Source organism: Lygodium microphyllum, chromosome 14 (assembly GCF_053477565.2).
Source record: "Lygodium microphyllum isolate KBCC chromosome 14, Lygodium_microphyllum_v1.1.10, whole genome shotgun sequence".
NCBI lineage: Eukaryota > Viridiplantae > Streptophyta > Polypodiopsida > Schizaeales > Lygodiaceae > Lygodium > Lygodium microphyllum.
Genome location: NC_141148.1, coordinates 143,586,004 through 143,600,835, shown reverse-complemented (window position 1 = coordinate 143,600,835; position 14,832 = coordinate 143,586,004). Strand labels below are relative to the sequence as shown.

Here is a 14,832-nt window from a genome sequence, read left to right as displayed (position 1 = left end):
ATGCCTTCTTTGAAGCTTGCTTTTGATTTTACCCACTAGCCACTCAAAGCACTATTTGCGAGAGACACCCACACCTAGTGCACAATCAAGATAGCAGAAGATTTGTTTGTATTGAATGAGCTTGAGACCATATTGAATACGCCATGAGGATGATCACCCCATGCAATAAAGACTAGTTCAATTTAGAGATGCTCACACTCGAGCTAGAGATGACAACAAAATTGCCATATAAAGACATTTAGGTATCAAACAAATGCCTTATCCATTGAAAAACACTAGAGTTGTCATTCCCAAAGAATAGTGCAGGCACATAGTGACTATTCAGGATCGTAATTGAATTGATGGACCGATTCCTAACCATTTTATCAATGTTTCTCGATAATAGATCAGTGCCAAAGCCAACAACAAGGAGGGCAATGCGAGAGGATTCAGCTTTGGGACAGTTGTTAAGAGTGACACAGTTAGCTTAAACCCTATGTGAACGCCAATGAGATAAAGGGATCCAACATGTTACGTGGCGATCTATTCAAAACTCGGTGTTTAAAAAAGGAAAAGAAACGAATAGTCCTTGGAAATTAAAAACGTATGAAAAAATTAATTTAAAAAGAAAATAATAAAGAGCAAAAAGGATGCTTTTCCTCTTTTCCTCTCCTTCTTGTTATTGTGTGTCCGACGACATCATCCATCCTTAATTCGATCGAGCTGTTCTCTCTCTCTCTCTCTCTCTCTCCTGTCTTGTCTCTATTCTTCTTTTCTTCTTCTTCTTCTTCTTCTTATTACATCGATTGATGCCTTGCTCGCTTCCGCTCAACCATGAGATCGCCTGTCCCTCACTGGTTTTTCATACCCGTGCTTGGACCCTGTCGTCGACTTGCTCTGCAGTTGATCGTGCCTTGACGAATAATAAGGAAATCGTGAAGAGGCGGAGAAGAAGAAGAAAGAAGAACCAGTATGAGGATGTTCGCGCAATGGGCCACCAGACGCCTCGTCAAGTTCTTGCTCAAGAAGCGCCTGGGCCGGTACATCAAAGGAGACCTCGATTTGGAGCAGCTCGATGTACAGCTACGCTCCGGCGTCGCGCAGCTCAATGACCTCGCCCTCAACACAGATTACATCAACCGACAGGTAAGGAGAAAAGAACCCCACCTTTGAAAAGGAATACGTTACCTTTGCCATGTTGCCATCCTTTTCTTAATGTCAGGTTCCTTGCAGTTCACAATTCACTGAAATCCCATTTCTTCTTTCCCTCATGAAAAAATTGCTGACATTCATATCTTCATGATTGCTAATCTTAGGCCTATGTTTGAACTTGCGAGCGTCGTTCTAGACTTTTGTCTGAGTAGGGTATCCAATTCGAATAAAATTTTGGAAGTCAATTCATGTTTGGATGGTGTGGATTGCTGTTCAACAGAGCCCTTTCTTTCTTAAGGACCTTTTGTTCTCTAATAGGGACTTGTTCTTAGGGACTGGTTTTTATCAAGCCTAAAAGGATTCAAGCCTCACTCTTTCTGTTATGACTGTTGATTTTGGCAGCTTGCTGATATGTCTGTGATGCTGAAAGAAGGATCTCTGGGGAGTGTTACAATGAAACTGCACTGGAATGCAACGATAGAGTTTGAGGTGGATGAACTCGAACTTGTGTTCTCTCCTCGAAAAGAGTCAGAGAATGAGGGGCTAACTAATAATTCAACTTCTTCTGGTGGTGGCACTTCTGCTGAAGTTGAATTATTAGTTAGCCCCTCATTCTCTGACTCTTTTCGAGGAGAGAACACAAGTTCGAGTTCATCCACCTCAAACTCTATCGTTGCATTCCAGTGCAGTTTGATTGTAACACTCCCAGAGATCCTTCTTTCAGCATCACAGACATATCAGCAAGCTGCCAAAATCAACAGTCATAGAAAGAGTGAGGCTTGAATCCTTTTAGGCTTGATAAAACTGACAGCATGGAGACTGATCAAAGAGAGGAGATGCCTAGGGTGAAGTCAGCAATCCTGACAAAGGATGTCAAAGTCAAAGACATGACCATGGAACTCTTGAGCATTGGTAGAGAAAAGACAGGAGGCAACAAAGTTTACAGCCAGCCTGTTTCAATCTTGCCCTATGAGAATAGACTTTCAGGGTGCATACGGCTTAGCATACCTTGGAAATGTGGCTGCTTGGAATTTCCAAAGTTGAATGCTGATATAGACATTTCAGACGTGAAACTAAGGATCACTGGTCTTCAAATTCAGCAATTGCTGAATATTGCTCGCTCATTTGGGAATCATGGCACTTTCTCAAAGAGTAGTCAGGCTACTGAAGTGAATCAAAGTAGTTCTTGGTATCACAGTCTAGCACCAGAGAAGCCAGAAGCAGCTTCAGGTTCAGCTGCTGAGGTGACTGCAGTTGCCTCACAGAGTCTATTTGAGAGGCATGGACTTCTTCCAGGATCAAAGTTAATATCAAACTGGGTGCATTGGAATGATGAAGGTCATCAATCAAGAGAAGAAACCATGTCAGAGGCTGATTTTACTGCCAGGTCGGATTTCTTCTACAAGTAAATCGAGCATATAATCTTAATATCATACATGAAGCAAGCAAATCAAGTATCTAGTCTTGATACCACAAATATTCTTAATATCTTAAATAAAGGTTCGATTTGAGTTGGTTAACATTAAAAACTGCTACGCACGTGCTAGATATCTGAAAGAAGTCATACTCACGGGAAACAAAATCAATATCAAATGGTAAATGTTATATGAGGGGCAGGATATAGGCCTTCATTTCTTGCGTGGGCACCCAACTAGATCTTCTAAGCGATTGATTGGAGCTGGGACAACTGTTTCTTTTGCCATTTCCTTGCTTTTATTTTGGAAGGGAGCAAGCTTCTCAACAAAGAGAGAATAGGTTGCGGTTGCAGCAGATGCCCAAGTTTGTCAATACAATTGGAACTGATGATCTGTAAAACATGGGAACACTATTTATGCAATACGTTCAATCTTAATGAGCCTCCTAATAACACCAAAGATTCAAAAGAGAGGCTTCCTTTAGAACCTGAGACGTAGTATTACTAGAGGTTTGCATGCCTCCCTAATAGTCAAGTACATATAGGATCAAAGTGAAAGCCGCATGCTTGCGTAGGTTTTCCCCATTTGATTTACATCTCAAAGTTATGAAGAGCCTTTTTGTATGACTTGGATTCAGAACACCCCATCGAATCTAGTACTAATGAAGTCTCATCATCTAGCTATTGGGTGAGGAGGAGATGAAAATAAGAGGGCCAATGGTCAAATGGTTGATTAGGGAGCCCTCAAATTGTGTGAAGGCTCGTATGACTTGACTTCAAAACACCGCATTAAACCTAATGCTAACAAAGTCTTATCATCTAGCTATTGGGTAAGAAGGAGATGAGAGAGGCCTTTTTGCAAACTTTGGGACTAGGGCACTTGCTTTTATATTGTTACATCCTTGGACATCTGGATGTCCAAGGATGTAAGGAGATGCTGACGAATGCTAGGGAAAGCATTAAAACGGCCCATGATCATGCCACATTTTATGCTAAACAACATCGTACTTCTCAAGAGCTCCACAAGGGCATGTGGTTTTACCTTAGAAGTCTCAAAAGACTCAGATTATTTGATGACTATTGGCAAATGTTATAAGTTATCTTCTTGGTATCGTGGTCCTTTTGAGATTACCAAGAAGCTAAGTAGCGTATCTTACAAGCTAGATTTACGTTCAAAACTCCAAATTCACCTTGTGTTCCACATTAGTCATCTGAAGAACATTGGGACAAGATGAACTGATTGTTCCGACTAAGGAGATCGCACGGCTTGAGGATATTGCTCAATATGTTCTATTGTAACCCATATTAGTTCTTAACCTTAGGGCTAAACGATCTTGTCGAACTGTTTATCTTGAGTATCTAGTCAAGTGGAAAAACTATTCGGAGACTTAGACTACTTGGGAGTCGGTATGCTTGTTGAAGAGTTGTTTTTCCCACTTCGTTCTTGAGGATATTGTTGTGGATAACAATCATTCATAAGGGGGAAGTGTTACATCCCTGGATATCCAAATAGGCATTAGTAGCATTGGTCACAATGATTATGAAGTGACTTAGTGTGAATGCACTATGGACACTTTGGGGTTAGGGTAGCTGAGTCCTATTGGTAGGACTCAAGGACCCTATTGTGCACATTCATTGTGAGATTATCACTCTTGGACTCTTGGCCTGTTGGTTGACACATTTGGGACACCGGGATGGTGTGGGTTGGTGGTATGGGACACCAACCATTGAGATGTGGTCATGACTCAGAGTGTTGCTAGCTCCTAGGCTCGGGGGTGAGCCCAATTGGCTCTATGGCTGGGAGGTGAGTCTAATGTCCAATCCCTTTTATTTATAGATACGGCTTGTGTTGTGCTTTGTGTGTAGGTTGGATACTAGGGGGACGTTTCACATATGGCCCGATGGTCTAGCACTTCAGCCTACCTAATTGGTTGTTTACACAACCATTGTATTTGTGATGTACCTAGACACTTTACCGAGGTCCATGCACTTGACATGGTGGACATCTCCTTGCTGAATCATGCCCTCAAACTCTGTTTTGGAAGTTGCTGTTCTCAAATGAGCTTGTATTCTCTCTCAAAACCACATGATCAAAGTATTACCCTTGAACGGGGAGGGGATACTACAATCTTGTGGTTGAAAAAATGCAATCATAAGTCAACTAGGTATGGCTACACATCAAGCAAGGTTGTCTTTGTGCATAGTACGGGCTAATCCGTACGACACCGTATTGTACGATTTAGTACATAAAACAAGGCCTTTTTGGCCACTCTCTCCCAAGCCTGCAACTTTCTTTTCCCCCCCTTCCTTCTCTCTCTCTCAACCTTCTCTCACTCAAGCCTACTTTTCTCTTATTTGTATGATCATTCATGTACGATGTATCCACTCCCATCTATGTACTTGTAAGTTGTAGGTAATAGTTGCGCATGCGGCATAAGGGTTTTGGCATGTTACCCTCAAGTATTCATCTTATATACTCTAATAGCATTGCTATTTAGTATTTGGACTTAAACATCTATTCTATTGTCTTTAATCCAAAATAATCAAGTTAATTTTCTTGTTAGTAATATCGTACAGTACCTTATAAAATCTTAAGGTACCATTGTGTACCATATTTTATCATAATGTACAATATTGTACCTTCCGTATTTGACAACTATGACACCAAGTGTATTTTCTGTAGATGATGTGGGAACTCACTTCAGTGACTATGTGACCTCTCAAAGTGCTTAAACTCCAAATCAGATTTAAGCATGCACCAAGTATTGTCTGGGGAACAATTTTTCACCTGCACTGAAAGATAGAGGGCTGGTAGATGTTTGCATAAGAACATTACTTCACTCTTGAAATTCAGGACATACAGAGAGTAGCATGTACATTCCTGTGACCAGATGGGGTGCCAGAAACTTAAAAACATTCAAAGGGGGTGGTTGACCTGTTTGAAATGTGATTCGGTGGTGTTGAGATTTCATTGCTAAGGATGACCAGTAATGACCAATTGTCTCAATGTCCTGAGATGGTCAATAGGTCATGATTGCATAGGATGACTTATTCTACATTTAAAGAAAAGAACGTTTCTAATTTCCCCTCGGGCCTCTTGTAGTCAGGTGCCCTTGCTTTGAATTGTAAGCTGTATGGATCCATTTTTTAATGGTATGCTGTTTTCTTTGTTTCCTCTTGTTTTAAAAACTGTTTTGAAAGACAGCGATATTGTATCTATCAGTCAAAACTTTTTTGACAGTATTACTACTGGCTTTGCAGCACAGAGGAGTTCTTTGATTGTTTTGATGGGACACGAAGTAGCCAGATGAGTGTAAATGGTAGTGGGCTGTGGAGCTGGACATTTTCTGCCTTTAGTGCAATCACAGCAGCATCAAGCCTTGCCTCTGGATCAGTTGTACTATCTCAGGGTAAGGTAATTACCCATGATATGTCTTGCATTTTTATAGCCTGAAAGATGATTGCTGTTTAGTTTTATCCAGTGAGCTAGTAAATGAAGATCATTTTTCCTTTCCATCGTTTCTGAGGGCTTGTGTTTGCTTATTATAGACCCAGCAAGGCAGGTGGAGTATGATTTCAAAGTCAAAATATCAAGTATCTCTATTGAAGTCCTGGAGCAAGAACTGCAATCTGGTAATAGTGTAGGCCTTGATATTACTACTGCCACTACATCAAAAGTTGGTGGTGATAATCCAGGAGATGTTGGTTTCAACATGAACACTGCCATGATGCATCCCGATTGCTTGAGAGAGAATTACATTGAAGTCTGCTTTTCTGATGTCCAGTTTTCCTTGCAGGCAAGATTCATTTTTTGCATTAAGATTGTTCTTGTTAGTGCTGCTATGCTTGTTTGCCTGGAAAACCTTTAACTTGTTTATTTTCTCTGTACAGATATCACGAAAGCAATCTGAGTGTCAATTTTTGGTAAAAAAGATAGCATTTTTTGAAGTTCAACATGAAGGGAGCAATATATCACCCTTTAACAATGAATACTTCCACAGGAAAGTCAAGTCTGCTGATTCGTATCTTCAAGCCATGGTTGAGAAAGCTTTGCCAAATTTTTCTGTCTCTCTTACTGATAAGAATTCACATGAAAAGCAGGATGAGCATATTAACAACACAAGGCCTCTATCTAACGTTGCACTTTCTACGACAAGGTCTGCATCAAACACTCCAAAGAAAAAGTGTTTCTTGAGGCTTTCAAATATGGGCCATATTCCAGCTGGGCAGATAATAGTGAGGACAGAGGGTACATTGTCCATGGACAGTGGGAGAGGTAGTCAGTTTCAAGGTCACACCCATATTGAGATTTTTATGCAACCTTTGATTTTCTGGCTTGAAGTCCCTATTTTGGAAAGGGTATGCAAACTGTGTGAGTTTACTGCTGGTATTGCGACCAGAGAGTCAAATATGGGATCTGTGGAAAAGTTTAATCCAGAATTTGGGACGAGGAAAAGTATAAAAGATATTGATGTCTACATTCCACAGCTCAGACTCCTGGCTTGTGTGCCACTAGTCCCAGGGTCAAGTTTGTTGCAAGATGACATTTTGTGTCTGGATCTTAGTACGACCACAGGAAATGCAAAGAGGCAGTTACTCTCAGTACAGATTTATCACGTCCCTCGGAAAAAGGCAAATTCTCTCTGTGACTTCTCTATTTCTTTTGCAGTCGAGAATAGCTCACTCTATCTTGTCTCTCCTTTAGCAGATGATCAAAATTTCACCCTTTTAGACTTCAATGCCCACAGAGTTTTCAGAATGTCAGTTCATAACAACAGGATGGGAACTGTTGACATGTTCTGTCAAGGCAAGTCCCCTAGGGGAACACAGCTTATCAGAAGAATATGGGGTGGAGTAAAAGAGCACCAGAAGGGGAGAACAGGGGCTGGTAGCCCTGAGTTTGCAGCAGCAACTGCCACAGAAGTGTTGGATGAGACCGGTTGTCGAATTCGAGAAGAGATCACATTATGTTCATCTATGCACATGCATGTCACCCTTCCACCATTGAAACTAGAGCTCTTTGGTACTAGACATTTGGATGTTCTGGGTCTAATCAGTTACTTGATGGAAGCTTTGTGTTTTCAAAATGGCCAATCAACTGTTGAAGGCCTATCAGATATTAAAAGACCTTCATTGGAACAGCAAGACAATGGTCAAACTTCAGTTTGTATCACGGTGGAGGAGATAGAGCTTATGGTTCATTCTTTGCTTAACGATGAAATGACATCTCTAGAGTCAGAGAAGAAGGTGAATATTTCATGGGACAGATTCAGGATTTTGGTCACTGGACTGCAGGTGCTTTATGCTTCTAATATGGGGAGAATAAAGCATGCAGCTTATCTATGGGTTTATAGTGGTAGTGGTCATATTACAGGGTGGCAGGTGGGTGACAGCTCAGAAGAGCTGTTACTTCTGACTTGCAGAGATAATGCTTTAGGACGTGGTGATGGTGGTGGTGGAAATGCTTTGGCAACTAATTCCGCTGGCATAGAAGTCATTGTCGCCATGTGGCCGCCTGATGAACTTCATTCTGAGGACATGTTAATAACGGCTGCAGTCCGAGGTGGTACATTCATGGCTCATGGAGGTCAGTTGGACTGGTTGCCAGGGTTGCTTACTATTTTTGACCAGATTCCAGCTAAGAGACATAAAAGACGAGCTATCTATGAAAATCCTGGAAGTGTTGCCACTGAGACCGTGCTTGTGAAGCTTCAAGATGGTTCTCCTGAAACAACTGATGTTCCTGTTGACAAAACTGTTCTATTCTCTCTAGATCTACATGATGTTGCTTTGTGTTATGAACCTGGTAAAGAAGCACTGGCTGCTGCAAATATAAGATTACGGGGTTTAACAGAGGCCCAAGCAATTGCCATGGAGCAGTTTAACCCTGTGGCTTGTGCTTTAGCTGCAGCTGCTGTTCGTGTGTCAAGCAATGCGATATCAAGCACTCCAGACAAAGTATATCGAATACGAATAAGAGATGTAGCACTCTTGCTGGTGGATACCACATTGAGAACACACAATATCAAAGATTACATACCTGACTCTTTGCATGAAGCTGGTTATGTCAAAGTGGCTCAGGCAGCAGTAATGGAGGCTGTTGTACGCATAAGTAATGAAGTGCCTGTACAAATCAGTGATGAAAAGAGGCTTCAATGGGAGGTAGAGTGTGCTAAAAATCAGTTAAGACTGGAAACATGCCACGATACAAGTGCTGCATTGGGGCGGCTTATTGCTCAGTTGCAGCAACTATTTGCACCTAATATTGAGCATCCTTCAGTAGACAGAAAATTTGACCCAGAGGTTGAAGTTGGTTTTCCTGATGAGGAGCATTTTGTAGGTATTTTGAGAGAGAGACAGAGCAATACAAACAATAATAATACAGTAATATCTGTAGACATGTTGGAGGATACTGTCATTTTTGACAGAGAAGGTACGATTGAAGAAAAAGGAAACTCATTGCCTTCAGAGGCCAAAAGAGATTCTCTTCTTGAAAGATTGGAAGTACTAAGGAGGTCCTCTAGTAGTACTGATGATTCTGAGGCAAGCATTTGCAGTTCTACTGATTATATGTGTGGAGATGGAGAAGTTAAGGATTTCTGGACACCTGTTTCACAAAATGATGGATCTTCGTCTTTCATGGAGGATCATTATGTCACCAGCAGGACATCTGTTTATTCTTCTCAAAGCTCTAGCTGTAAGGACAGCAATGGTGTGCTCGAGTACAGTCAAAACTCGACTGACAGCTTTAAAATGATGGACACAGCTGAAGGAGGTGGAGGTTGGTATGATGGTCACACTTTGACCATTATAGAGAACCATGTTCCTGAAGCAAGTACATCAGGATCCAAACAGCCAAGGGACAACCTGTCTCCTTTGCCTACTACTGGCTTGCTGTCCCAAGCCTGTTATCCTCCATCTGTCGGTCGGGTGGTACTTCAAGATTTAAATCTCCGGTGGAGGTTGTATGGTGGTTCAGATTGGCCAATCATTAACTTACAAAGTTATTCAGGCTGTACCCAGATGAGCCAGGTCCAAGGTGGTAGAAATTTGGGTGTCTGTTTGGAAGTCATCCTCAATGGTGTGGAGCTTCAACATAACACCTATCCTGAAACAGGACTCTATGCATCAAGGTTGTCAGTGTGCGTCAGAGATGTTCGCGTTTACGATTGCAGCAAGGATGCACCTTGGAAAATGGTAAAACTATAATATCAAGCTCTTTGAGTTTGGGTTTCTTGTTAATCTTAAGGAGTCTGTTGAACATGTAAAGGTTTGGTAATTTGTAGTTATTGTGTAGGTGTTATGCCATCACAAATCAAAATCTCGACGGAGGGGCTTATATACAGAAGTGCTGAAATTGGAGCTTGAATCTGTGCGGCCAAATCCACTAGTTCCTTTAGAAGAGTACCGGTTAAGTGTCATTGTGTTTTCAATGCTCTGTGCTTAACTTGCTTTGAGACTCTCTATCATTTTCTATGTGGCTAATTGGACTTCCTGCAACTTGAATATCTTTAATATGTTCCCATTTTATTTGTATGACATGTTATTTAGACTCCAAGTGGCTGATGTACTTTTGTGTATGCAGGTTGTCAGTTCACTTATTCCCGTTACTCTTGCACCTTGATCAACGCCATCTTGAGTTTCTTGTCAGTTTTTTTGCATCTAGTGCAACATCGTCAGATCAGCATTTATATTCAGGCTATGAAGAGATTTTTCTCCCAACTTTTGATGGATCAGAAGGCTCTTTTGAAACCAGAGTAGTGGATGTCTGTGAACAAGCTATCTTACCCTTCTTCCAAGTATGGACTTCAAGATGATAGAGATAATACTTCTTTTTTGGTTTTTGTTTGAAATATAAAGGCTTCAGAGCCGGAATAATCCAGTAATGTACAGCAATGCTATCATGATCTCATTTTCTGTTGGGACAGCTTCCTTAGGGTGTTTTATCATGGAATTCTTTGTTTCAGATGTGTGAGCTGCAACCTTTCACTATCAGAGTTGATTACGTTCCCAGGCGTGTAGACATAGCAGCTCTGCGTGGAGGCAATTATGCAGAACTTTTTAACCTGGTTTCGTGGAAGGTTGTACTTACTGGCAAATCTTTACTTCAACTTGGCTATGAAAGCACAGCTACTAAAACTCGTCTTTTGTGCAGGGTATTGAGCTTCAATTGAAACATGTTTACACTGCTGGAGTGCATGGGTGGGGAACACTTTCTGGTATAGTTGTAGGAGAGTGGCTAGAAGATATATCACACAATCAGGTAGGTAGACACATTGCAGGCCTTTCCATAAGTTGCCTTTGCTCATGCAACTGTTCCAAATTCAGACATTTAATAGTGTTTGTTTTCTTCTGGGCAGATCCATAAGCTTCTTAAAGGTGTAGGTCCCATTCGCCCTCTATTTGCTGTAGGGTCTGGAGCAGCTAAACTTATTGTTCTTCCAGCAGAGCATTACAAAAGAGATCGTCGTCATTTACTACGTGGGATGAAGAAAGGTATGGTTTATTGTTAGTTTGCACACATAATAATGAATTGTCTCTCAGCAGTAAAGAAGCAAACCTCAAGAAGCTTGCTTTTTATGTATCAAGGTGGGGTACATGTTTTTCATGAGAAATGATGATGTGATAAGTGTCAATGTAGGAGTAAGGCATGCAAATTGACCTACGCAACTGGCCTGCCTTGGAATCATGTCAATGTCACGGCATGCATGATGTGCTGTTTGGGTTAAACAAGGGGAGCTATGCTCATGTAGGAAAAATTCTAAGTCAATCTGGGTGAGTAGGTCTTATAGAAATCTTCTGAGCAATGGTTCAAAAGCAAGTGGGTTGAATGGGCTGATTATAGATAAAATTTTGTAGATAATGAACTCAGGTTAGTTTGTTGCTTCTCGGTCTATTTCCTTGCACTTTTCTCATGTAGAACCCTTCTTATGCATAGCCTTTGGTCGAATTGATTAGCATATTTTCTATACCGTGGTTCAAAAACTTCACTACACTGTTCTGAAAACCCGAGATGTTCTGGTACTCAGCACATGTCTGGAGTTTTTGTCTTTTCCATGCACTTAATACTGAAAAAACCATTTTCTGTTACAGGTGCCTTAGCCTTTTTGAGGAGCATTTCTGTTGAAACATTAGGTGTTGGAGTAAAGCTAGCGGCTGGTGCACAGGGGATCCTGCTGCATACGGAGTCTGCACTGGGCACAGTTACTTTGCCAACCCCTCTCACTTCCGACAGGGTGGAGCTCTCAAATAAAGTTGGTCAACCAGGAGATGTTCGTGAAGGTTTACAGCAGGTAGAGAGAGACTATTCGACATGTAGTAGTTAGCTTAATTAGCTGTCTTTCACAGACTTTCACAGACATATATACTTAAAAAGAAAACTCATTATTATTCTGTAATGTTTTGGAGGCTAAACCTTGTTGGATGTATCAGGCATGTGAAAGCCTTGCACGAGGCTTAGAACGGACTGTGTCCTCACTGATAGGGAATCCACTGAAAGTGTATCAAAGAGGAGCAGGTACAAGCTCAGCTGTCGCAAGTGCTTTACGTGCTGCACCTGCAGCTGCAGTAGCACCGGCTGCTGCTGCTGCTGGTGCAGTACATTGTGCCCTTCTTGGTGCACGCAATAGGTATGTTCTTGGCCAGGTTCTTGATGATATTAGTTTTGATTCAGTGTGTCTTGATTTTCCTAGCTGATAATGCCTGGACATTTTTGCAGTCTTGATCCAGAACACAGGAGGGAATCTGAAGAAAAGCACTCTGGACCCCCCCCGGAGTGAGATATATCTACATTTTTCTCAATGGGAAACAATTTGCAGTACTAAAGATGCTTCTTTCAGCAAACACATTGCTGCAGAAGAGTCTAAGAAGCGTGTTACCATTTGCATGCTTCTTGAAGGACCTTTCGGGCATTGCAGCTGTACAATATATACGACTTCCTTTACTGAAGATGAGGTTGTGTTCCTTATTGAGGGTACACCAACTCTTTGTATCTATTGTAAAGCCAGCCAACTTTATCTGGCTCCATTCTTTTGACATGTACATTACAGCCCCATAACTTATTCCTTACATCTTCATTTGGGTCTTTGCAACTGGACCCACACAACTCTCCCGACTTGTACACACAGTTTTTATACATGGTACTATCAATTTATTATTTTTAGACTGCTTTGGCAACTTGGATGGTTGAATGGGTCGAACCATTTCAAACTTGTTGAAATTGTAAAAAATTGCAGTGTGTATGCACACAATAGGTTTGCTCTTCGAACACGCCCCAATTATTCAAATAGCTGTTATGGCAACATGTGCACAATATTTTGATAATGTTATCTTGGCTGATTACAAACATGAAATGCATTTTATGACATTGTCTGTTGAAGATAGAGTGTCTATGGTTGTCTGCATGGTCATGTATTGACCCCTACATCCGATAGCACATGTATGAAGTACTTTGAGGACATCTTGGAGATGGATAAACCTTGCTTTGTTGAATATTTTCTGGGTGCAACTACAATCAAGATAGTTGACACTGGTACTTAATGTATATGCACTAGTATGTGCCGAAATGATCATGTATGGAACCCTACATGTATTACCATATGTCTGTGAGCTTTTGGGACATGTATGACATGCAGACACCTTGTTTTTTGGCTGTAAATCAGTAGCTGGTCATTTACAGCCTACAAATTTCAGATTGTATGTATGTACCCTAGCAGTAAGGTTGCATGATATAGACTTAAAGCAACTACATGGTCTATGTACTCATTGATGTACCTACGGGTTATGTCATATTTCCTTCTTAGCACGATATCATCTTCTAAGTTATGCATTATTCGTTTAAGAAGATTGCAACTACCCTTGTCCATTGGAGTGCGGGCAATTTCAAATAATCGACATGCACTAAACTTTGTAAAATGAGTGAATAAATGCATTTAAATTTTCCTAAAAACCATCATGCTTAACGCATCCCTTTCATGCCAGAATACAATTGGAACCTGGGTATTCAGATTTGGCGTGTTGTCTACGTGTGTACTTGGGTTGGAAGCACCCGCGTATGCTCCTCTCGCCATTTTCTTGGGAGCCATTGACGCATTAAATCTCGGTTCAACAACTTCCTCCTGGCTCTCTTTATGCGTTACGAAGCTCTTTCTGCCCGGGGTTCTCTTCTTCTGCGCGGGAATGAGCCTTACAGTTGCGGTTTTTGAAAAACCCGAGAGCAGGGGTGAATAAGGCTTAAGGAGGTCTCTAATGGAAGCTTCCAAAGAAGCTTCCAAGCTTTTGGTGGTAGGAATTTACGTGGAGAGAGAAAGTAATAATGGAGAGGATGATGAGGAGATCGAGATTGGATGATTGAGAGGTGATCACAAGTTTTCATAACTAATTTTTGTAGTTGAACAATAGAGAGAACTCCCTTGTATAGACAGGATACAATCCCTAAATCAGTAGAGTTGAATGAGCATTATTTGGTTTCTTGCTTGTATATGCCCTTTGAAGTTTTAGATTGTAGGACAGACAGTTGAGATACAGTAAGGTGCTACAACTAACAACACACAATCTTGCAAGTTTACATAATTTAACATGGGCCTTGCATGCTTCATAACAAATCTATGTTTCCTCTACTCCATTTTGTTGAGGACTATGTCCTTGTGTACATTAGGCTTTATAAATAACATTGTTTATAGACAATTGGCACTAGTAAATTGCAACTGGAATGTAGTACGTCACTATTTAATAAATGACATAAAATTAAGAGTGAGGAGTAGTCAATATTGAATTAGAGTACTAAATGAAACATGTAGTCTTATAGGCCAACTTCTACTCCAAATTTGGAAGAAAATCAATTGTACAAAATGGTGAGCATAAGTTCATAAATTACATTATGAAGGATGGTTGGAATATTCAACTCACAATCACATATGAAACCAGAGAGTATGTGTACAGAGGATTGGACAATATTGAATAAGAGCACTAATAATATATGCAGTCCCGCATGTAATCTCCTACTCCAAGTTTGGAAGAAAATCTCGAGCTTGAGAACGAAGTGGTTTTTGAATGTGTTGGCACAAATATATACAAATAGGCTATTGTAAATCTCTTGGACCTGACCATCATGAGAACTCACATAATTTGTTGAGCCACTTCATGCATGAACCTACACAACTTGTTGGATTCCAACATACAATATTCTTGGATATTTACGGGTACCACCTTAGATTATTATGTGCTTCAAACATAGCCATAAAGTCAGGTGCAACTAGAAACATAAAGGATAAAATGTCTATTTTAGG

The 14,832-nt window shown here is 40.8% G+C and overlaps 2 protein-coding genes across 2 annotated transcripts; both read left to right on the top strand.

Annotated features, from left to right (window-relative positions):
- Positions 1-687: 687 nt before the first annotated feature.
- Positions 688-1,914, top strand: LOC148026192 (autophagy-related protein 2-like). The gene is made up of 2 exons (XM_087692063.1): positions 688-1,125; positions 1,534-1,914. Exons 1-2 carry the CDS (start codon positions 952-954, stop codon positions 1,912-1,914), a joined length of 555 nt encoding a protein of 184 aa, XP_087548189.1. The 5' UTR covers positions 688-951.
- A 27-nt stretch (positions 1,915-1,941) lies between these two features.
- Positions 1,942-12,707, top strand: LOC148026191 (autophagy-related protein 2-like). Its single transcript, XM_087693468.1, has 12 exons — positions 1,942-2,518; positions 5,807-5,955; positions 6,095-6,342; positions 6,437-9,742; positions 9,843-9,955; positions 10,131-10,344; positions 10,513-10,626; positions 10,701-10,808; positions 10,906-11,041; positions 11,639-11,838; positions 11,978-12,174; positions 12,264-12,707. Exons 1-12 carry the CDS (start codon positions 1,944-1,946, stop codon positions 12,322-12,324), a joined length of 5,421 nt encoding a protein of 1,806 aa, XP_087549594.1. The 5' UTR covers positions 1,942-1,943; the 3' UTR covers positions 12,325-12,707.
- Positions 12,708-14,832: the final 2,125 nt, after the last annotated feature.

Excerpts from the sequence above, each read along its gene's own strand:
- LOC148026192 (XM_087692063.1), top strand. The coding sequence starts at position 952 with ATGAGGATGTTCGCGCAATGGGCCACCAGACGCCTCGTCAAGTTCTTG. Across the intron at positions 1,126-1,533 it reads CAGATTACATCAACCGACAG|CTTGCTGATATGTCTGTGAT; the intron begins GTAAGGAGAAAA and ends TGATTTTGGCAG.
- LOC148026191 (XM_087693468.1), top strand. The coding sequence starts at position 1,944 with ATGGAGACTGATCAAAGAGAGGAGATGCCTAGGGTGAAGTCAGCAATC. Across the intron at positions 10,809-10,905 it reads AAGATATATCACACAATCAG|ATCCATAAGCTTCTTAAAGG; the intron begins GTAGGTAGACAC and ends TCTTCTGGGCAG. Across the intron at positions 11,042-11,638 it reads ACTACGTGGGATGAAGAAAG|GTGCCTTAGCCTTTTTGAGG; the intron begins GTATGGTTTATT and ends TTTCTGTTACAG.